At 40.4% G+C, this 23,094-nt stretch overlaps 1 protein-coding gene across 1 annotated transcript; it reads left to right on the forward strand.

Moving 5' to 3' along the window:
• The first annotated feature begins 15 nt into the window (after positions 1-15).
• On the forward strand, positions 16-15,133 carry DERL2 (derlin 2). Its single transcript, XM_056115102.1, has 7 exons — positions 16-122; positions 1,142-1,207; positions 2,884-2,957; positions 4,029-4,122; positions 4,872-5,067; positions 5,295-5,385; positions 14,638-15,133. Exons 1-7 carry the CDS (start codon positions 30-32, stop codon positions 14,741-14,743), a joined length of 720 nt encoding a protein of 239 aa, XP_055971077.1. The 5' UTR covers positions 16-29; the 3' UTR covers positions 14,744-15,133.
• Positions 15,134-23,094: the final 7,961 nt, after the last annotated feature.

Raw genomic sequence — 23,094 nt, forward strand, 5'->3', positions numbered from 1 at the left:
GTGGAGGGGGGCAGGCGGTGGTGGGGAAGATGGCGTACCAGAGCCTCCGGTTGGAATACCTGCAGATCCCACCGGTCAGCCGAGCCTACACGACTGCCTGCGTCCTCACAACTGCCGCTGTGGTAAGCAACTGGAGCGCCAGTGTGCACCCTCCGGGCTGGCTCCGACGTGGTCTTAAGAGAACTGCTGTTGGGGCCTGGGAGGGGTCGGTCTCGGGTGAGCGGAAGCGTCCGAGGTTCACGCTGAGTTCGGGGTCTCGCTGGAGCCCGACCGTGTTGAAGAGAAGGGAGCACCTCTTCCAGAGGGAAGGCGGGTCAGTTCTTGAAGCTGGTCCGCTGTGAAGGTGACTATTAGTCAGCCCTCCGGGAAGCGCCCACCCAAGAAACACGTCTGAAGACTCTGGCCGGGGGGATCGTAATGTCTCCTGGGGGGAGGCCCCGCTTAATAAAATTAGATGTTGCGGTTAGAAAGCGGGAGGTTGTTGAGGGAAGAGCCTTGAGATGGGCTATAAGCAAGCGCCCGGTCCCGACTTCGAGTCTTGCTTGCTCTTAGTCAGTAAGGCTGCTTCACAACTGTTACCAGTTGCTGCCCATGTAATGGGCAGATTCATTGCATCTGTGCTTGCCAGGAAAGAGCCCGGGCGCCCAGGTTTTCACGCCAGCTGTAGCTATTGCCCCCCACAAAACAAACTTTTGTGTTAGGTATTGGGGATACAAAGAAATATGCAGTTCTACAGAGTCCTTAACCAGTCTCTTTCCCCAATCTACGCGACCTTTAAAGGGTTTAAGTGGGACTGGAGCGATAGGCACAGTGGTAGGGCGTTTTCCTTGCACGCGGCCGACCTGGGTTCGATTCCCAGCATTCCATGGTCCCCTGAGCACCGCCAGGAGTAATTCCTGAGTGCAGAACCAGGAGTAATCCCTGTGCATCGCCGGGTGTGACCCAAAAAGGGGGGAAAAAGGCTTAAGTGTCTAAAAGATGAAAACTGTGTAGTCTGTCCTGTAAATGGGGAAAGTTTGATTTGCTATAGGAACTTATGTATTTAGGGCCAGGGATATAGTACAGTGTTTACATGCCTTACAGCCTTGGGGTGATTTCTGGCATCACCACCATAAATAAATAATCTCTTTTTCTCTTTCAGCAGTTGGAATTAATCACACCTTTTCAGTTGTATTTCAATCCTGAATTAATCTTTAAACACTTTCAAGTAAGTAGTCCATCACGACCAACGTTAATGTTTTATAGCTCTTCTGTTTAGTAACAGATCCGGGGAATACTTGGTTATATTCAGAGGGATAGAGGAGACAAACTAGTGATTTTGCAGCCTCTGTTTGCTTTATGAATCACTTAAGGAACTTTTAAGAGCTATTCAAGCCTCTCTATGGATAGGAATTAAGAATTTTTATTTGTCCCTAAGCACTGTAGGGTGTGGGGTCCTCCCTCCCATCCCACACACACACAAAAGAAAAAATTTTATTTGGGCACTGGGGTGTGACTGCATGGTAGAGCATTTGCTTTGTATGTGTAAGTCCCTGGGTTCAATTCCTACACCATCTACGGCCTCCCCCAAGGTGGGGGAGGGAGGGAACAACTGATGTTTTGTTTGTAAAAGTTTTCTGTATCATTCTGATTTGACTTTTCCAGTCCCTGTAATTAGGAATTATTAGTTCAGAGTTAATTTGTGGTCTAAAGGGTCATAGAGATAGTTCAAGTGTTAGAGTACATGCAGGCCCTCAGTTTGATCTTCATCTGTGTGTGGTGCTGGTAACCCCCAAATATTCTCTGTGGGGCCCCACAAAAATAGAAGCTACTTAACATCAGGAAGAATCTCACAATGACCTTATTTTGTCTACTCACTGCCTGGACACACCACCACTCCCCACTTTTTTTCATCACCATGGTTGAATTCAGAAACTCATATCTCTTAGTGCTTTTAAATTTATGCATAGAGCTGGAGTGATAGCATAGTGGGTAGGGCATTTGCCTTGCACCTGGTCGACCCAGGTTGGATTCCCAGCATCCCATATGGTCCCCTGAGCACCGCCAGGAATAATTCCTGAGTGCAGAGCCAGGAGTAACCCCTATGCATTGCTGGGTGTGACCCAAAAAGCAATAAATAAATAAATAAAGTAACTTTTTAAAAAAATAAATAAATTTATGCGTATTCCAAAAATCACATCATGCTAACCAAAACTCCCTACTTATATGTCCTGTGACTTCACCTAAATAATATTTGTATGACTAGGGTTTTTATTTGTTTCTTGTTTTCGGTCCCTACCTGGCATTGCTCAGTACTTACTCCTGACTCGGTGCTCAGAGATCCTCATGGTGGGGCTTGGCACCAGTTGTGTGTGAATTGAACCAGGATCAACCTTGTTCAAGGCAAGCACCCTACCAGTTGTACTATCACTCCAGCCCTATTTGACTTAGTTTTGCCCAGTGTGAACTTTTGATAAAATCATGTATCTGTTGAAATTCTTATTTTGAGTTCATAGTGTCCCTCTACAAACTTTCCTTTGGGCAAGACATACTTAAATTATTCAAGTCACTTAGTTTCCTGTCTATAAAATCTGGATAGCAGTTTCTACATACTCATCTCACAGGATTATTAAGATTCCATGAGATAATAGAATATGTAAAACACTTTAAAATGGTAAGTGCTCTCTACCTTAATGAGTAAAGTTGAATATCTGGACTAAGTAGGGAAAGGTTAGGGTTTCACAAATGAAAATGAGTGTTCTTTCATTTACCAATAAGAGTAGAACTTAAATATTTTTGTTAGAATTATTGCTATAGTCATAGGACATTTCTTTTGTCTTATTAGATAAGTATTTCCTGGTAATATATTGTACTTATATCTGTTTTCTTTGATTTTTTTAACAGATATGGAGGCTAATCACCAATTTCTTATTTTTTGGGCCAGTTGGATTCAATTTTTTATTTAACATGATTTTTTTGTATCCTTTATTAAGTGGGGTAGCAGAAAACTTTAAGTGTTCTTAAATACAGTATTTGATGGCCACAGATACAGTTAAGAGAAATTTACATATATGAACTCCTGAGTTCTATTCCTACCACCAAAATAACCGACAAAACAAGAAACAAAACTCTAATAGAAAAAATAAAAGAAAAAGGTGTAACTTTTAAGTTGAAACTATTAATCCGGTTGATTTTCATATTAGTTGTAACTACTCAGTGTAGTTGGTCAAATAGTAATGTTTTAAGAGTGTTTGCATATTACAGTTCCAAAGGGAAGTGTAATATAAATGGCAAATTACAGCATTTTTTCTAGTGACATAAAACAAAGGGAGAGTAGATTGAGAGTAGACTCAGGAATAGAGCTCCCTGGATTTTAATTGCTGGTTCAACTAACTGAAAATACAGTACCAAAATGTCTAGTCCCAGGTTCTGGTTTGTTGAAAAAGAATGGAATTGTGTGCTGGTTTGTGTGCTGGGGTGATTGGGACTATGGGGTAGGACATTTCTCTCCCTCTCCCACCCTCTGGATTTAGAGGGAAATTACATCTCAGCGCATCGGTAATAAAAAGAGGGCCTCCAAGGGGTTATAGGATTCCTACTACCTTTGTGATACACATTCTGGTAAGTTTCTAAGAATTCACATTTAATTTAAATCACATTTTTATTAACTAAGGCATAGAAATATTTAAACTTTTGCCTGAGAAAGTAGTTATCACAAAAGGTTTCTTGGTGGGGACTTCTTCCAAGCTAGTTTATGAAAAATTAGATGTGGCCTGGTTAAACATGGGAATAAGTAGGTGACTATAATTATGTTTATGCAGGATTTGACTTAGTTTCCCAGTAATGAAAATTTTTTTTTAAATACGGCCTTTGTCTTGTCTAAAATCCCTGGTAAAAGAGATTTAATCATGCCACCAATCATAAAAATTCTTACAGAAATGAAGACTTGGCTTCTTATAAATAATATGGAGTCCAAGTGTACTTAAGTGATACATTAAATACTTTTTTCTTATTTATGTGCTTTATATTTTCTTAACTTGGAACTTAAGATATCGTTACTGTCGAATGCTAGAAGAAGGCTCTTTCCGAGGTCGGACAGCAGATTTTGTATTTATGTTCCTATTTGGTGGATTCTTAATGACTGTATCCTTCAACAACTAGAACAAACACAGGAACACATTGAATTACACCCTCTTATAAACACTTCATTTCCCATTATTCACTAGATATTTTGAACAAATAGATCTCTTTATTTTAGCAGCAGACTACAACTGTTTATTTTGCAGCACACTTTCTAAACCTAGAGATAAAACAGGATTTTTTTTTTTTTTTTTGGCTATGAGGAATTCAAGGAACTTTTAGCCCAGGTGGGTTACTATTAAGCATCTTAGATATATTATTAATGATGAATGTGCTTTATTTTTAAACTAAGTTGGTAAGAAACATTTTTGGCCACTACCAAAATTTTTTTAAAAAAGAACCATTACCTGTATAACACACTTGAATGTAGTCCTGTTTGACAAGATGATTTTGCTCCAGCTGACTTTATTTACATCTGTAAAGATGCTAATGGTGAGTGCACGTCATTGTAATTATTGACCAAGGAATTAATGTGTTTTTCAAAAAAGGAAGGAACTTCACAAGAATAGAATATTAATTTGAAGTAGCTACAAACCAGATTAATTTACCCTATGTGGGATTTTGCCTGATTGCTCTGGGTTTTGTTTAATTTGGTTTTATCTTCCGTTTTTCGGGCTTTTTCTCTACTTAAGTTGTAGCTACAGTTTACCTTTCCTACTTCGAACTTAATTAGAACACAATCCTTAGTTCTCTTCTCCAGACTTCCCTATTGCACTTTTAATGTTGATGTTTTCCTTAATGCCATCTGCTAGCTTTTTGGTTTGTTTGTGAGTTTAGTTTTCTTGGGCCAGGCCTTTACAATAATGCTTGTCTACGTGTGGAGCCGAAGGAATCCCTATGTCCGCATGAACTTCTTCGGCCTTCTCAACTTCCAGGCTCCCTTTCTACCCTGGGTGCTCATGGGCTTTTCCTTGTTGTTGGGGAATTCAATCATTGTGGACCTTTTGGGTAAGAATCTTAACACTACCTTTTCACTTGTTAACTTAGTCACCATTTTTCATGTTTATTCTGTCAAGCTTTCATGTATAACTGTTTAGGATGATTTGCTTTAATTTCAAAGACTAATAGTTTTTTTTTAATAATTATACTGACATTCATTCTAAATACAAAGAATTTGTCTTGATATATCTACCTGCGGTGGAAATTTTAATCCTTTAATTTCTGGTTACTTTTAGGTATAGCTGTTGGACATATATATTTTTTCTTGGAAGATGTATTTCCCAATCAGCCTGGTGGAATAAGAATTCTAAAAACACCATCTATTTTGTGAGTATTTAATTCACATGTCATATATTCTTTGCAGGCAAATGAGAACAGTGTTCATGATTTGTGTTTTCTTGAAACTCCCATATCTTCTGACACGCTTAGTTCTGTTTAGTAAATATTTACAGACTGAACACTCTGCGCTTGAAGAACATTTGGTTTCTGTAGGAACAGACTGCCAGAGTTGTGATATGAGCAAGGGTAACTGGCTTAGGATATCACAGAGGTGACTTTGTAATTGTTGCAGATAACCACAAGCACTTTCTGTTCTAGAGGGAACCTGATGGTTTCATGAAAATTGCTGTAGTAATTTAGGACTAAGGTGGCAAAATGAGTAAAACCAACTAGTGGCAACTAGTAATGAAATAACTGGCCTCTCAAGCAGATGATAAGGATCAATAGAGAAGTAGTATGAAAATACTATAAATTTAGGCTGGAAACCATGTGTAGCTGTTCTGAAAATCAGCTATGTGATTTTAAGCAAGTCCCTCTCCTTTTGTACTTCAGTTTCCTGAGGGTAGAGCTTTGATTTATAAGACCTCTATCTACTCCAGATTTTGTGTCCTTGGGATATACTTCATTAAAAAGGTTCACTTGAAGAATAAAATGTGAGTTTCTGTTACAAAAGGTTTGTTGTAGACTAATCAAAAATAAGAAAGTTAAAGCCTTCATAATCTCTCCACTTGGATATAACCATGGCTAACATAATTTTTTTAAATGTATTCCTCGGTCTTTTATTGTCTGAACATTTTTAAATGCTATTTCATAACCTATTTAACTTAATAGAAATTTTTCAACATAAATGTCCTATAAATTATAACAGCTATATGATACTCCATGACATGAATAAAGTATAATTTTACTTAGCCCCTATTGCTAGGAGCTGGAGCGATAGCACAGTGGGTGGGGCATTTGCCTTGCACGCAACCAGCCCGGCCGAGCCGGGTTCGATTCCTCCACTCCTCGGAGAACCCAGCAAGCTACCGAGAGTATCTCGCTGACACGGCAAAGCCTGGCAAGCTACCCATGATGTATTTGATATGCCAAACACAGTAACAAGTCTTACAATGGAGACGTTACTGGGCCCGCTCGAGCAAATCAATGAACAATGAGAGCACAGTGCTACAGTGCCCTACTGATAGACATTAACAGTTATTTCTTTTTTTCCCCCTATAATTGAAGAGGTAAATATCCGTTTAGCTAAGACTTTGCACACCATTGGTCATTTTCAAAGGCTAACTTCGTAAAAAAAAATAGTAAATAGTAAAAAGAATTACTATTTATGTTTTTCAAAGGGTGGAAGATTTGCAGGGGACATACCCTTTGGTGCTGGGGCTACTCCTGGCACTCTGTTGGGATGTCACTCTGGGTGGTGCCCAGGGGACCATACAATGCCAGGGTTTGAATCAAGGTCAACCACATGCAAGGCAGATGCCTAAACCCCTATACTGTCTCACTCACCTTCAAGTTTACATACCTATGAGCAATATATAGGGGTTTGTTTTGTTACATCCTCAAAGGAAGAACCTTAAAATTTACCCTTTTCTAGTTTGAGTTTATAAGATTAAATGTGTCTGAACCGTATTTTTTTCAAAAAGGAAAAAAAGAAACCATAACTGGAGATGTGGTTCAGTAGAACACTTGCCTTGAGGCCATGGGTTTGATTCCCAGCACTGCAAAACAGCAAAAGAAAGAAAAAAGTCACAGTTAAAAACGACTGTTTGCAGGTGAGGGATTGGGATTAAATTTAATCCTCGTACACGCAAGTCACATCCTCTAACACTGAGCCACATCACCAGACCCTATGAATTTCCCCCCCTCTCCCTGCAGTATTTAAAAGTTAAGTGTCAGTGCCCCATGGCTCCCTTTAATATGTATTTTTCTATAAGCAAAGACAAGTTTCTACTTGAGTAAAATCAGGAAATAGGGCATGGTGATGGTTCAGAGGGTTAGAGCATGCTTTGTATTATGCAGGAGCCCTAGTTCAATTCCTAAACACTAATCTGAGTAATGTGGCCCCAAAACCTGTGGGTGTGGGTGTGGGTGTGGGTGTGGGTGTGGGTGTGGAGAGAGAGGGAGAGAGAGAGGAAAGAAATATCAAAAATTAACAGCATTCTTATAAATTGCAGCATGTTAGCACAGGCTTTCAGTTCATCAGATTGTCAACAGTATAAAAGCGACTATAGGGCTGGAGCAATAGCACAGCGGGTAGGGCGTTTGCCTTGCACGTGGCCAACCCGGGTTCGATTCCCAGCATCCCATATGATCCCCTGAGCACTGCCAGAAGTAATTCCTGAGTGCAGAGCCTGGAGTAACCTCTGTGCGTTGCCGAGTGTGACCCAAAAAGCAAAAGAAAGAAATAAAAGTGACTATAAAGTTTTATTTCTTTTTCTAATTAAGTATTTTGTGGATAGGTACTTTGTATACATATTCCCTTCCTTATCAAATTTTTCATATTTGCATGATTTCATGGTTTTACATTTTGTTTACATAGTTATTAATCCCTTGTTATCACTTTATTTTGATCCTGGTATTGTCCCAGATTTTGGCCAATAGAATCCCTTCCAACTGCCTTCAAAGTATTCTGTTTACTGCTTCTGTCACAGTTTGCCTGACCTGATGCTAGAATCAACTTATTTCTTCAAGAAGCTTTGGGTTTTGTTTTTTTTTTTTTATTGAATCACTGTGGGAAAGGTTACAAAGCTTTCAGGTTTATGTCTCAGTCATGCAAATATCAAACACATTTCCCTTTACCAATACTTATTTTTTACCATGAAGAACCCCAATAAAATCCCACCCCCCACCCCTCCCCGTCCCTGTGAGGCAGATGAATTCTAGTTAACACTCTGTCTGCTTTGATTAGATTCATTGTTTCAATAAAAGATTCACCACTATTATTTAGAGTTTCCCCCCCCCCAAATCATACATGCTGAAAAAGCATTGTGAAGTGATTTGCTTTCTACAGCTGGGTTCAAGAATTAAATGTTGGTTTTGGATTTCTGCTATTTTACCTATTGACCCTGGAAGTATTTCTACTGAAAGTCAGATAGTTAAGAAATTGGTTTCTGTGTTCTGGAGTCGTGGCCGTGCTGGAGAGCCGCTCGCGGGGGGCAACCGGTGGCCTCGGCAGGCCTTTTTTTGAGGAAGATAGGAATCAGGTTCTGGGTCCTAGATATACTCACTGATTTTGGAATGTATCTATTCCTAGTTCCTCTTTATTAACAGCATATGTATACAATGTATACATCACGATCTTGATCATCCTGTTGTTCGTTGATTGCCTCAAGCAGGCACCAGTAACGTCTCCTTCATCCTAGCCCTGAGATTTTAAAGTGCCATATTCAAGGCTCTTTCATGGTTAGGAGAATGAGACCCATCATTGTTACTGGTATTTCGCATATTGGGTACACCATGGGGAGTTTGCCAGACTCTGCTGTGTGGGCAGGTTACATTCGGTAGCCTGCCAGGTTGTCCAAAGTAAGAATGAGATAATAAGATGTAGCGCAGCTGCATATGCGACCATGCGCTTCCGGGAGCTGGGTTTTGTAGTCTCTGGGTCTTGTCCGTTGATGGGATTACACGGCGCCAGGGGGTCAGTTGGTGGGTGTGACCCCTGCCTACTGGAAGATGGAGGATCTGGGTGGAGGATGCTCAGCCCCAATTCGAGCAGGCTTGGAGATCTCAGCCCCGGGACTTGCATGCCTTTTCTTCTTCTGCCTATACCTTCATGCGTGTGGAGAGTGGTCTCAGCATGGTTGTGGCTGGTTCTGGAGGTCTTTGGCTTCCGGAGCTCTGCTCGGAGTGGGGAGGGAAACTCAACCCGCCCCCTCCAAGGGGCCCCTGCGAGGACAGCCAGGCACGGGGGCAGGAGAACTCTATACATATGAATGTATATACAGCTATATTTTTAAGCTACATAAAATTTTTCCTTGTTTTATTAAAGCACCTTATGGAGGGGCGGGGGGTTTATTTGTTTTTGGTTAGTTCGTTTGTGTGTGGAAGGGGGGAACAACGGGGAGGAGGCTTTTGTTGTTTGTTTTTTGTTCTAGTTTTGGGGTCATGGAGATACTCAAGGGTCACTCCTAGCTCTGTACTCAGGAATTACTCCTGGCAGTGCTGGGGGAACTGTGTGGGATGCTGGGGATCAAACCCTCATCTGGCATGTGCAAGGCAAGTGCCTTACCCTCTGTACTATCTCTCCATCTCCATAAAGCACCTGGTTTATAATTACTCAGAGTTCAGGTTTAGACATAAAGTGTTCAGTACGAATCCCACCCCCATTGTCAGCTTCCCTCCACCAGTGTTCCTAAGTTTCCTCTCACTCCCAAGTCCCCCAGTCTGCCACTTTGACGGGCCCATTTTTAAATTTGTTTGTTGAAAGTTTGGATCTCATGTTTTCAGTGTGATTGACGCTATTTATCCTAGTACTTTCAGTTCTAATACAAATCTGCATTGTTTTAGTTCACTTTCTTTTAATACCATATGAAAATTTCCAAATGTCTAGAAAAGTGGAAAACATAAATGACCATTATGTTTACCCACCACATAAGTTGTAAATTAATATTTTAATTACTGCTCTTGCTTTTTGTCCATCTTAATGATACACAAAAGTATCATTGGAGCTCTTGATATATAAAAAATATATAAATCATAAATCATAAATCTATTGCTATCAAAGTGTAATAAAGCTTACCAGTTTCCAGAAGTTTCCTCATGTCCCTATCAGTTCTTGCCTCACCACCCTCAGACAATACTGCTGTACTGATTTTGTTTCCTCTACACATTAGTTTCGCATGTTCTACAACACAGGATATATGGCCTCTCATGTAAGTTATCTTTCATATAACATTTTGTTTTTTAGGGAAAGGAGATCATACCCAGTAGTGCTCGAGGGACAGTATGGTGCCTGGGAACAACCCCAGGATTCTTACTGTCATGCCCTTTAAGTCATCTCCCCAGCCCTGAACAAATGTATTAGAAATTCGTTCATATTGTGGGTCTTTATGAGTTTTTTTTTTTTCACTTAAGTAGTATTGTATATCACTCCTTACTGCTTTATTCCATCTTTGCTATCCAGAATGGGATACCTAATTTGTATTATCCTTAATGTATTTATTTAATGACACCCCCTCTTCCTTATGTAATCAGTCTCTCATCACTGTTTTCTCCCACCCACAATGAAGACGTGCATTGCTTTCTCTCAAATTCTATACATCAAGCTACAGTCTTATGAGAACGCACTCCTTACCCTACTGACACCTTGCCCCAGACCACATTCATGTGTGCATGCCTCAGTTGGGCTCTTGACTCTATTCCAGGCTTCTTCCCATAACCCTGTTCTACTCTGATCCACTGAGACTCCATTCTGCGTAGACACCTACTTTGTTCTGACTCACCTAATATTAAGGAAGTAATAGAGTTCTCAGTTTTTAGTATACTCTATTATTATGAAGGCAAACATTTTTTAATAGATTTTTTAATAGAATCACTGTGAGATAGGCCCTTACAAGGCTATTCATGATTAGGTTTCAGTCATAGTGTTCCCTCTACCAGTGTACATTTCTCAGCACCAGTGTCCCCAGTTTCCCTCCCATCACCCCCCAATCCTGCCTCTATGGCAGGCACTTTTCTTCCCTCTCCATCACACTCTCCCCCTCACCGCCCCCCCACTTCTTTTGGACATTGTGGTTTGCAATACAGATAATGAAAGGTTATCATGTAGATCCCTTTACCTACTTTTAACACTGTTCTTGCCCAGTATGATCATTTACAACTATTATCATACTGGTCCCTTCCCTATCTTACCTACCCTCCGCCCCACAAACACTTGTGGTAAATTCCAACCTTGAAGACAAACATTTTCATGTTTATGATCAATTGAATTTCTTTTTGAATTGCTTATATTTGTCTAATTTATGTTTGTTTTTATAATAAGAATTAATGGAGTTCTTTAAATTTTAAGTAAAGTATGAATTTTCAGATTCACTTCTAAAATGTTACTAGTCAAGTGCAATTAGAAATATGAGTGAGGGGCTGGAGAGATAGCACAGCGGGTAGGGCATTTGCCTTGCATGCGGCTGACCCGGGTTTGAGTCCTAGCATCCCATATGGTCCCCTGAGCACCGCCAGGAGTAACTCCTGAGTGCAGAGCCAGGAGTAACCCCTGTGCATCGCCAGGTGTGACCCAAAAAGAAAAAAAATATGAGTGAATGTTGCTCAGTGGTAAAAAGTCTTGCATGTATTAAACCTTGCAGGTTTAATCCCCAGTACTGAAAAATAGAGGGTGCTGGGTTTTCCCCCTTTCCCTTCCCTGTCTGTCATTGTTGAAATGATGGGAGTAATTTAAGTCAAGGGGGAAAGGGGAGGTCACACATTTTCAGTTGTGCTCAGACCTGTGCTCACCTAGGGTTGCTCATCAATCTATAGTTCTCATCAGAGATTACACAGCACCACTGGGGTGTCCCAAAGAGTTGAGCCATCAAAACTGCATTTGGTAAATTTAGGCTGCACTGGAAATCAGATGCTTGGAAGGCAAGTACTCTTTGCTTTTTGGGTCACACCCGGCAATGCTCAGGGGTTACTCCTAGTTTTGCACTCAGGAATTACTCCTGGCAGTGCTGGGGGACCATAAGGCATGCCAGGGATTGAACCTGGGTCAGCCGCGTGCAAGGCAAACTCCCTAACCACTGTACTATCACTAGGCCTTAGTTGAAGATTTCGATTGACCCCATAATAGTGTTCTAAAAGACTTTAAACATGCTTCTTGGTTTATCTAGCTACTAATGAATAATACTTTGGTTGTTGGAGGCAGGTTTTATAAAATAAGTGAAAATTAGCATGCAAAACAGAAATAGCCTGATTCAATTTTTGTGAAAGTATATATGTAAAAATTTTACAAGAATAATGAAAATGTCAACAATGTTCCTAAATATTTAGGACATTTTGCTCATAGAGTTGCTATTTTCTCTACAGTTAACATACATTGTTTTTATAGAAAGGGTTAATAATAATGTTGGAAAATTATGGATATTTTGTTAACTTACATTGAGAGTCAGATGAAATGTTTTTATGTTTTTTTAATTAATTTGTATTAAAAACCCTGTGATTTACAAAGTGTTCATTATACAGTTGTTTCAAGCAATTAATGTTCAGACACTATTAGTGTAACCTTCCCTCCTCCAGTATCTTCAGTTTCCCTCCCAGTTCCAACCTGCCCCCTTAGGCACGTAACAAATCTACTTTATATTGCTTATTCCAACAAACTTTAAGAAATGGCAAATATATGATCAGAAAATAAATCAGCCAATTTGTAATTACTGTATGATTTTGACCTATGTAAAAAATTTTAAAGCCATGAAATATAATACAATGCCTATCCTCATGTATATGTGTTTTCAACTCTGGAATCTAAAATATATTATGTTTTTATTTATTTATTTTGCTTTTTGGGTCACACCTGGTGATGCACAGGGATTACTCCTGTCTCTGTACTCAGGAATTGCTCCTGGCAGTGCTCGGGGGACCAAATGGGATGCTGGGAACTGAACCCAGGTCAGCCGCATACAAGGCCAATGCCTTACCTGCTGTAACTGTCGCTCCAGCCCCAGCCCCTAAATTTTATTTTATACTTGAATCTCATGGTAATCAGGTCTCACCTGTAATTAATAAAAATTTTAAAGCAATCCCATATTAATATATGTTGGAATTTACATGGAATAGGTAAAGCATGCATATGTAAATTTTCCCCTGCACTTTATATAAACACTGTGGTTCACAAGGTCGTTTGTGATCATTTGTCGCATGTATTCAGTATTCCAATACCAGTCCCACCATTTCACCTTCTCTCTACCCCTTGAGTGATAGCCCAGTGGGTAGTGCATTTGCCTTGCATGTGGCAGACCTGGCCAACCCAGGTTCGATTCCTCCGCCCCTCTTGGAGAGCCCGGCAAGCTACCGAGAGTATCTCGCCCTCACAGCAAAGCCTGGCAAGCTACCTGTGACACATTTGATATGCCAAACACAGTAACAACAAAAGTCTCCAATGGAGACGTTACTGGGCCTGCTTGAGCAAATCGATGAACAACGGGAGGACAGTGCTACACTTACCCCTTAAGTCTGCCTCCATAGCAGGCCCTCAATAATTTATTTTATATTGCTTGATCAATAAGTAAGTAAGTAAAGGCCCTCCCGTTGATCATCGATTTGCTCGAGCGGGCCCAGTAACGTCTCCATTGGAGACTTTGTTGTTACTGTGTCTGGCATATCGAATACTCTCGGTAGCTTGCCGGGCTCTCCGAGAGGGGCTGAGGAATCGAACTCGGGTCAGCCATGTTGGCTGCGTGCAAGGCAGACGCCCTACCCGCTGTGCTATCGCTCCAGCTTGATCAGTAATTTTGCTAAAAGAATTATCAAAAAAATTTTTTCTTAGAAGAAAATTAGTGTAAATTGTTGTATCTCACCATGGAGTCATTAAGTCATTGTAGAGATTATGAAGATATTACAGGTTAAGTCCCTGTGTTTATGTTTTGTTAATTGAGTTGGTTGCCTTCTACATTATATCCCTTCCAATTGATGTGCTACTACTGGTTTATTAGTGTTGTAGAGATTGAAATTTCACATTTGCAGCCATGCACTTCAGGAACTACAGAATGTGTAAGTGGCTGTTACATCTGTAGTTAAATTTATATCTGGCTGGTGGCTTTGTGCTATGGGTATGACTGCTAGGGCTTCCGGAAGTACTGGGAAGTAAGAGGAGGTAGCCCACCCTGACCCCTGAGAAAAACCTGGAGATTTCAGTCACAAAACCCGCATACCTGATTGTTTCAGCATATTAATTTCTAAAGGGTAGGGTTCAATCCCCAGAAAGTGGAGTCCAGCCAGGGACATGGCAACAATTTTGGAATATCAGAGCAATCAGCCACTGAGGCTCTGTTTGGGTGGGCACTGGGCTTACCCCCCCACCCCCCACCCCACCCCCGTTCCCTGGGTGCTGGGTGTCTTAGCTATTCATGGGTGTCTGGAGAAATTTTTACGGCTTTTTGATCTCTTTTGAGATCCATTAATCTCTTGAGCAAGGCAGGTAAACGAGCTTACATGATGGCAGTGCTGGAGGTGGTTTGTGGGTATGATTCGCAGGTGTAATATTTGTCCATTGATGGAAACCTTTTTGGGAGGCTGATCTTAACTTCTTTGGGAGACTGTAGGTAGGACTTAAGATGACTCTGGACTAAATTATATCTGTTGTCTGTCTTTCAGAAAGGCTATTTTTGATACGCCAGATGAAGATCCAAATTATAATCCACTACCTGAAGAGCGGCCTGGAGGCTTTGCCTGGGGTGAGGGTCAGCGACTGGGTGGTTAAAGCAGCAGTGCCAATAACGAGACCCAGCTGGGACGGACTCAGTGACATGCCCAGGGGATTCTTTTATCCTTTGTGTTGCGAAAGTGTGGACACTTTTGACAGCTTGACAGATTTTAACTCCAGAAGCACTTTATGAAATGGTACACTGATTAATCCAGAAGACATTTCCAGCAGTTTACCAGTGGTTCTTCACTACACTGGTAATGAAAGTGTAATCTCTTAGAGCCAAAAAACCTGGAGAAACAAATAACTTGCCAACGCTAAAGTTACAAGTACAAGAGTACTTGAGTTTTATGGTATAAGGCAGAAGTTTTCCTCCTCTTTGATTGACGAGGCCATGGTGTAAATGGAATTTTCAGAGAGGACAAAATAAAACTGGATTCCATCTCACTCTCACTGAATTAAAGCTTTTTGTGTGATCTTTTAAAATTATGATAATGTATTCTAGCTCTCCTGCATAGGTCTGAGCTCAGAGCAGTTTACGTGCCTGTTCTTCGTGTGTCCTCACAGCTTTCAACTGGATTTCATTTCATAATTGGAAACACATGGCAGTTTTTATACTTTGGCTATATACACTTCTTACTAATTCAGAAGTCCAGCTCCAGTAGAAAGATTTGTTTTTTATCTCATAGTTTCTCAACTGGGTTCTGCAAAACTTCAAGTTGTCATACAACATGGAAAAAAAGGGGAAGAGGATGGTTCTTGCAACAGCAGGATTCAGCCATAGGAAAGTCAGCTATAAATGAAAAAATTAATGTGGCATCTTGTTTTCTCTTACATTTCCTCATTAAGATATAGTCAGGGGGCAAAATAGATAATTCCAACATCTTGTGAAGACAACAGGAAGATCTTTAGACCTAGAAATCAAGTAAGAATTTGACTTTGTTGGAGCCAAAAGAACAGGAACCTGTAGGCAGGGTTAATTTTTTTTTCCTGGGTCTTTAATTGTTAATGTTTGTCATTTGCCTCATGAAAACTCAAGTTTTGTAGAGCCAAATACTTCTCACACAGATAAAAGTTAAAACAAGGTGAACAAAATTAGGAGTAAACATAATGCCTGTCCAGAATATTAATTTTCTGGGTCTCAATGGTTTTGCATTCATACTGCTTTATGTAACTCAAAGAACCTAGAAGAGTATGGAAAAAATTTTGGATAGTTTCATAAATAATTGCATGTAGACCTGGGACCATTTCACAAAAAGGTTCCAGCTTGGCTTAAGTATAGCTTTCTAGAATGAAATTTTCTTCAGAAAGATGGAACTCGGAAATCATAAATATTCTACATGGAAATTTTCAAATTGTGAAGTGAAAAATATTTCATTATCTTTAAATGGAATATGCATAAGTAATGGAATTAGTATAAATATTTTACATGTTGCTAGTCAGTAACTTTGAATATGATTGTTGCAGTGTTACTGAACTTGGGTTAATGAGACTGAATTTTTTTTTCTTAAGTGCTTATAAAAGATCCTTAAATCCTAGAATGTATAATCCTTACAAGATTCTCAAATTTTGTCTTACCTTTTCTGTTCAAGAAAGCTTTATCGGTGAATTTAATTAGATGTGGTTTTTAACAATGTTTATTTAGAAATAGGTATCTTAGTTAACTGTGAGTTGTACAATTTATGGAATGCTGCAAAAATTTTTTAATCCTAAAATCTATTTGCAATCCATTTAATTTAATCCATTAACTAGGTAAAATGGGAAACATTGAATTCATGACCTAAATGGCAGTCAGTTAAGCAATTTTTATTTATTTCATGGGATGAGAATTTCTAAAGACAGGATGCCATACTGTATTGTTATGCTGTCCTGGGCAGTGGTAATTTCAGTCACTACCACCATCCCTATAGCAGGATACCGTAAACTTACCTAGACACGAGGAAAAGTCTCTACTTAGTTCCCCAGCATATTTCCTAGTCTTGATTCTTTCAGAACACGGTTCTTTTTCATAATGCAAGTCAACTGAAAAGTGACGTTTGATACATGGAGTTGTGACCAATTTAACTATATATAAAATGTGTGTGTGTGTGTGTGTACACAATGTAAAGGATTTCTGGATCCTACGAGTAGTACTGAAAAGCACACCTAAGGCATCTTTGTTGTTTTATTGTAGAAATATAGTATAAGTTCATTTTTTAAAATGGACATGCAAATTGCATCTCCATAGGAGATACATTTTATATACATTTTGGTGGGGGATTTTTCACTATGGATTTCTATTTGCTTCTCTTCACTTGTTCTTTTTCTGTGTCACCCTATATGTCCTAATATCCTTCATACTCTCTTGTGTAGTCTCTTCAAATCCAGAGGACCCAGGTTCTAGATCTTTGTCATGAAACTCATTCTGTCTTTGAGGCCCAGGACAATTAGGAAATAATTGGAGCTGTTGACTTGTTGAGTAAGGGGCTTCCTAGAATTGTCATCTATCCTTTATAGAATTTTAAGTTGTAGATGTGTTTTCATTTGACAGTTGAGTGTCATCTGTGTTGCTAGTTATATTGCAATTATTTTTAGTGTTCTGCAGGATGTCTTTCTAAACTGCTTGCGTGTTTCGTGAATTTTTATTTAAATTGTTCAACTCTGATCAAATTGCTTCTCTGCTCAGAAATCCACAGTGACTTAGTAAGCTGCCATATTAAATGTATATTGTTTGTCTTCCTCTGGACCTTACTTCCACTTCTGCCTAACAAGGACATAAATTTAAATCTCTTCAGTCCTTCAAGACCTGGCCCTGTTCCTGGCTCCTCAAAGAAATCTTGACTCTTAAGTCCTATTTTATGGTCTTTTTTTGAATCCCTACCAAGCTTCAAGTCTGTAAGACATACTCTTACACCAAATTATATATTGTCTTGTACTGTTCCTAGCTGGTACATGTATATTAGTCTTGTCTCCCTCCTGAGAATGTAAGCTCCTTTAAGGGCAGGGACCACGTCTTAAATTTTTGTATCCACCACAGTGCCTAGCAGTGCTTGGCACATGGGTGCTGAATAAATACTTTGTTTCTTGATCAGCAAACTATCATCTGGTATTATTAATTTAAATGGATTAATATGTGCATGCAAGCTTGTATATAGTTGTTGAAGTTAATTGACTGGAAATGGGATGGAACAAAATGAAATATAATCAAGGGCGGTGGTTTGGTGGTCAGAGAAGCCAGCCAACAACAGTGACTACCACCTGGTCTGGTCATGTTAAGAGAGAATTAGGACTGGTGAGGTAGCTCAGTGGGATCAGCATATGCTTTGCATGCAGGAGACCTGGGTTTCATCTCTGGCACCACATAATTCCCAGCATGAGCCAGGAATAGCCCCTGAGCAATGCTGTGATCCCAAAACGAAATATGAATAGGGTTGGAGATGTGTTTCAGTGGTACAGAACTTGCCTTTCAAGTGTGAGGCCCTTAGTTTGGTTCCTGACTCTGCGTGGTCTCTCAAGCACCACCAATGTGTATACCCCTTCCTCCAAATTAGCCTTCTACAAAAAGGAAGTATTTCCGCAGCCAAGTGCAAGTGCATCGTAACAATTAAATACGTTCAGTACTGGTTTTGTTCACCAGCACACAGCATGGCTCCCCAGGTATTGTCAGAAGTGACCCCCTGGCATCTAGTCAGGAGTAACCCATGAGCACAACTTAACACAGCCCCAAAACAAAAATGGGTCATAAACTGCTCAATAAGCTAAGCACATGAAGGAGGCTAGGGCTCAATACCCTGCTACCTGGTGCCACCACAAAGACCCTGAGCACTGAATGTGGCCCAACCTTACAACAAAAAAATACATATATGTCTAATTCCTCACCTTTTGGAAGAAGAGTTCAGATATTCTTTGAATAATTATTTGCTTGTTATCTACATCTAAAATTCCTTTACAGGATTTTACTTTTGTGGGGGGACGGGGTGCTTGGGCAGCATCTGGCAGTGTTCAGATACAACTAATGGTACTTAAGAAGCAATGCAGGTCAGGAATTGAGCCTACGTCTCCCACATGCAAAGCATTCACTTAGACCTTAGAGCTATTTTTCCAGGGGGCTGGAGTGATATCACAGCAGGTAGGGCATTGCCTTGCACGTGGCCAACCCGTGCTCGATTCTCAGCATCCCATATGGTCCCCTGAGCACCACCAGGAGTGATTCCTGAGTGCAGAGCCAGGAGTAACCCCTGAACGTCGCCAGCTGTGATGTTCTTTCTTTCCCAAAAAGAAAAAAAAAAAAAAACCTCTCCAGGGACCAGAGAGATTGTACAGTGGGTAGGGCATGTGACTGACCCAGGTCAATCCCTGACATCCCATATGGCCCCCACTGCACCACCTCAAGAAGTAATTCTTGAGGGCAGAACTTGAGTAAACCCTGAGAATTGTTGGATGTGGCCCCCAAACAAAAAAACTGTATCTTTGTTCCATAGGATTTTATTTTTATAGCCCTATGTTTTACTTTGAGACTGCAGAATAGCTGGGTCATTAGGCCAGACATGATGGATGAGATATCCGCAAGTGATTCATTTTTCCCAAAACAATTTTTTTAGAACTCTGGAGCCAGCTTTTTTTGAGGAGTACTAGGACTCAAATTCCAGGCCTAGAATCAACATTTAAAGTTGTAAGGGCCAGAGATAGAGTACAGCGTTGAATGCCAACACAAGTTCCATCCCCAATACCATATATGACCCCCGAAGCCTTGCCAGGAGTGATCCCCAAGTGTAGAGCCAGTAGTAAACCCTGAGCACATCTAGGTACGGTTCAAACAACAAAATTTTTTGAGGGAATGGGGGTTTGGTTTAATGCCAAGCAGAGAGTGATGTATAGCCAAGTATATTTTCCAGGAAACTCAGGTATTCACGGGAGAATGACAATAATGCACAGTTGAGAAACATAAAATGAAAAGACATTGGGTATACAGAAAATGGCAGAGAAACATCATTTGGGAATGTTGTTTCTTAGTATGGTAATAAAGTTGTAGAATGCTTAACTGCATAGTTTCCACCTACCATTACTGGCCAGTCACTATCCTGGGATCCTTATCTGTACAAAAATATTCTTAGAGTTCCTCCTTGACTTAGTTCAAGCCAATAAAACATAATGAAACAGTTTCTTCCAAAGAAAGATTGTTTCTTTTTCCAAACTACAAGCCTAAGGCCCAGTTTGTTTTTGCTTTTCCTAACCCGAGAGTTAAAACTCCTAAATTTTCAATGCGTAAATAAAAAGGGAGAGGTTACAAAAAGCTTATACAGTTCTATGAAAATATTTCACTCACAAAAAATTTGTGCTGCGATTTACTGTTGTTATTGCTACACTTTCTGTGGTAAATTAGCAAATAACTTAAATTCCTTGAATTTAGGAAAGGAAAGGGTAGTCATATTTTCCCACTCTAATTTTGAATCTTTTCTTTTGAAGTTAGGTGACCCCCTTGGCAATGAACTTCAGTGACTAATAAAACTAAAGCCTGGTTTGGACTCAGTGACACCAATCCAAACAGAGAAGCTGAACCATCTTTGAGAGAAACTTCAGCAGGGGTTATTCCAAGCTCTGTACTCTGGAGTAGCTCCTGGTAGTGCTTGTGGAATCATATGCAGTGACTAGGATTAACCTTGGATCTGATGCATGCAAGGCAAGTGCCTCGTCACCTGTACTATCTGGCGCCCCTTTTTTCTCAGGTCCTTTTATTTCTGATGAAATTTCTGCTCTTGGGTCACTCTTGGCGATGCTTGTGAAGACTATGTGGTTCTGAGGATAGAACCCAAGCCTGGTGCATGTGGAGTATGTGCTCTAGTTCATTGAGTTTTCTCTCTATCCCCTGTCAACTTTCACAAGCATGGAGAACCCCAAATCATGTAACTTGGAGAAATCATAAATAACCCCTTCCAAAAGCCATTTCAGCATCTCTCTTTTCTTTGAAGAAGCTTGCATTCTCTCTTAAACATAGCTTTTTTTCTTCTCCCCTTTTAATTTTTTTAAAAAATTTGTTTTTTAATTCTTGGGGCCACACTCAGCAGTGCTTGGGAGACTATGCCAGGGATCAAATTTGGTCCCATGCATTCAAAGCAGGGGCTCAGCCCTTTGAACTCTTTGAACTATTTCTCTGACTCCTCTCCTGCTATTCTTTTCTTTAAGAATAGGTGAAACTGGAATGAAAATCAGAGGACTTTCATTTTCCAGTGAATACCAAAACTGTGGTTCAACTTGAGAACCATCACTCCCCAAATCAATTCTGACAATAAGCAGATAAAGCAGGTCTCAAGTCCAGCCCGATAGCTACATTCATGCCACTGACAGGACCTGAGTCTCCCTGAAGTGTTCATACAGACTTTTTTGGAAAGAGGGGACAATTTGGACCACATGAGTAGATGCTCAGGACTTACTCCGGTTTCTGTGTCACTCCTGGCAGGGCTTAGGGAACCATATGCAGTGGGGCAATTGAACAAAGTCTGCAGCAGGCAAGACAAGGATATTACCCTATGTACTATCTATCTCTCTAGCCTCTATTATATATATTTTATACCTATTAATATATTTTGTTATTATTTTTCCATAGTGCTATAGCTGTTTTAGACAGAGCATGATCCTTGCCACCACTGCCCTGCTGGAGCTGCCTCCGTTCCTGAAGCAAGAAGAAAGATTTCCTTGACGCCAGATAGTACAGTGGGTAGTGTGTTTGCCTTGCATGCAGCTGACCCGATTTGATCCTTGGCATCCCATATGGTCCCCTGAGCACTGCCAGGAGTGATTCCTGAGTTCAGAGCCAGGAATTATCCCTAAGCATCACTAGGTGCGATCCCCCACCACCACCAAAAAAAATAAATAAATAAATAAATAAAAATAAAGCAAAGGGAAAAGGATCCCCCTTTAAATTTCTGGTTATATCTCCTCTCTCCTTTCAGAGCTGGAAAATGAACGGAAAAAGTTTTAATCCTGATGACTCTCATTGTCTCCCTCCGTTCTTCTCATAGGACTGGGAAGTGCACTGAAGACTGACATGGCCACTGAATCTGCACTCAGTTGGGAGGTGACAAGGCTCAAGTAGAGGTGCCACTCTTGAAAACCCTAATATGTGTTTCAAGAGTGCAGAGTTGGGATTATGGCACTTGCCTTGCACTTTGCCAGCCAGGGTTTCAATCCTTGGCACCCCAATATGGTCCTTGGAACATGACTATGAGTGACCACTGATAGCAGAGTCAGCAATAAGCCCCAAGCATCGCTGGGTGTGGCCCCAAAATCAAAACCAAACAGTTAAATGTTGGGGTTTCTCCTGTATGGGTGTTTGTGCTCCTCCTCTTGGAGAAATTTTAAAAAATTCACATTTCAGATTCCAGGTTGGTCCAATAATTCAATTTTGCCTACAATAGGAACCTACCAGTTTGAAAGTTTTTCTGATAACAAATTGTTGCAATCAAAGTGAGGTTAGAGCTACTGGCACCAGAGCAGTAAGAGGGACCACCCAGCAGTTTTTTTTAAAAGGGGTCTTTAGTTTTTGTCACAGTGGCATTAGAACAATTTTATAGAATAGCAAAAGATTTTGGAATGATCACTATCAAAGGTCTCATTAGAAGGGCGAGAGAGACAGTATTGCAGGTAAGGCACTTTCATTCAGCCAACCCCGTTCAATCACAGGCACCACATAGTGTCCCCAAGCACTGAGGGGACTGATCTCTGAGAACAGAAAAAGGAGCAAGTCCTGAGCATAGCCGGATGTGCCCTGCCGCCCCCAAAGTACTCAGAGATTCCCTATTACTAAATTTAGTACAATTTTGTAGAACACTTGGACACACCTTTAAGATATAGTCCTCTAATATTTTACTAAGACTCAGTGTTATGGCTTTAACTATGTCAGGAGTGGAGAGTCTTAATTGAGTTAACTGGAGTCACTATTTTATCTGAAACAACTTTTTTTATACTCTCTTAAATTGGTAAAGTTTAATTTTTGCAAAAATTTTAGAGAACAATTATTAATAGAATTTTTTTGTTTGTTTTTGGGCCATACACCTGATTGATACTGAGGGGTTACACCTGGATCTGCATTCAGGTATCACTTTTGGTGGGCTTTAGAGATTACATGGGGCACCAGGGATTGAACCCGGATCAGCTGTGTGCAAGGCAAGAGCCCTGCCTACAGTACTATTACTCCAATCCCTATTAGTAGAAATTTCTATCACTTGTTTGTTTGTTTGATTTTGGTTTTGGGGATACACCTGGAATGCTCAGTGCTTATAGCTGGCTCTGTACTCTGGGATCACTCCTGATGGTGCCCAGGGGACCAAACATGCAGTGCCAGGGATCAAACTGGGGTTGGCCATGTGCAAGACAAGTACCTTACCCCTGTACTCTCTCTCTCCTTTTATTCTTTTACATCTCAAGAAAGT

The sequence above is a fragment of the Sorex fumeus genome, unplaced genomic scaffold (assembly GCF_029834395.1).
Source record: "Sorex fumeus unplaced genomic scaffold, SorFum_2.1 ptg000028l, whole genome shotgun sequence".
Lineage (NCBI taxonomy): Eukaryota > Metazoa > Chordata > Mammalia > Eulipotyphla > Soricidae > Sorex > Sorex fumeus.

Bases quoted from the DNA above. Each gene is read 5' to 3' on its own strand.
- DERL2 (XM_056115102.1), top strand. From the start codon at position 30: ATGGCGTACCAGAGCCTCCGGTTGGAATACCTGCAGATCCCACCGGTC. The intron at 1,208-2,883 runs GTAAGTAGTCCA...TTTTTTTAACAG, and splicing joins TAATCTTTAAACACTTTCAA to ATATGGAGGCTAATCACCAA. The intron at 5,068-5,294 runs GTAAGAATCTTA...GGTTACTTTTAG, and splicing joins AATCATTGTGGACCTTTTGG to GTATAGCTGTTGGACATATA.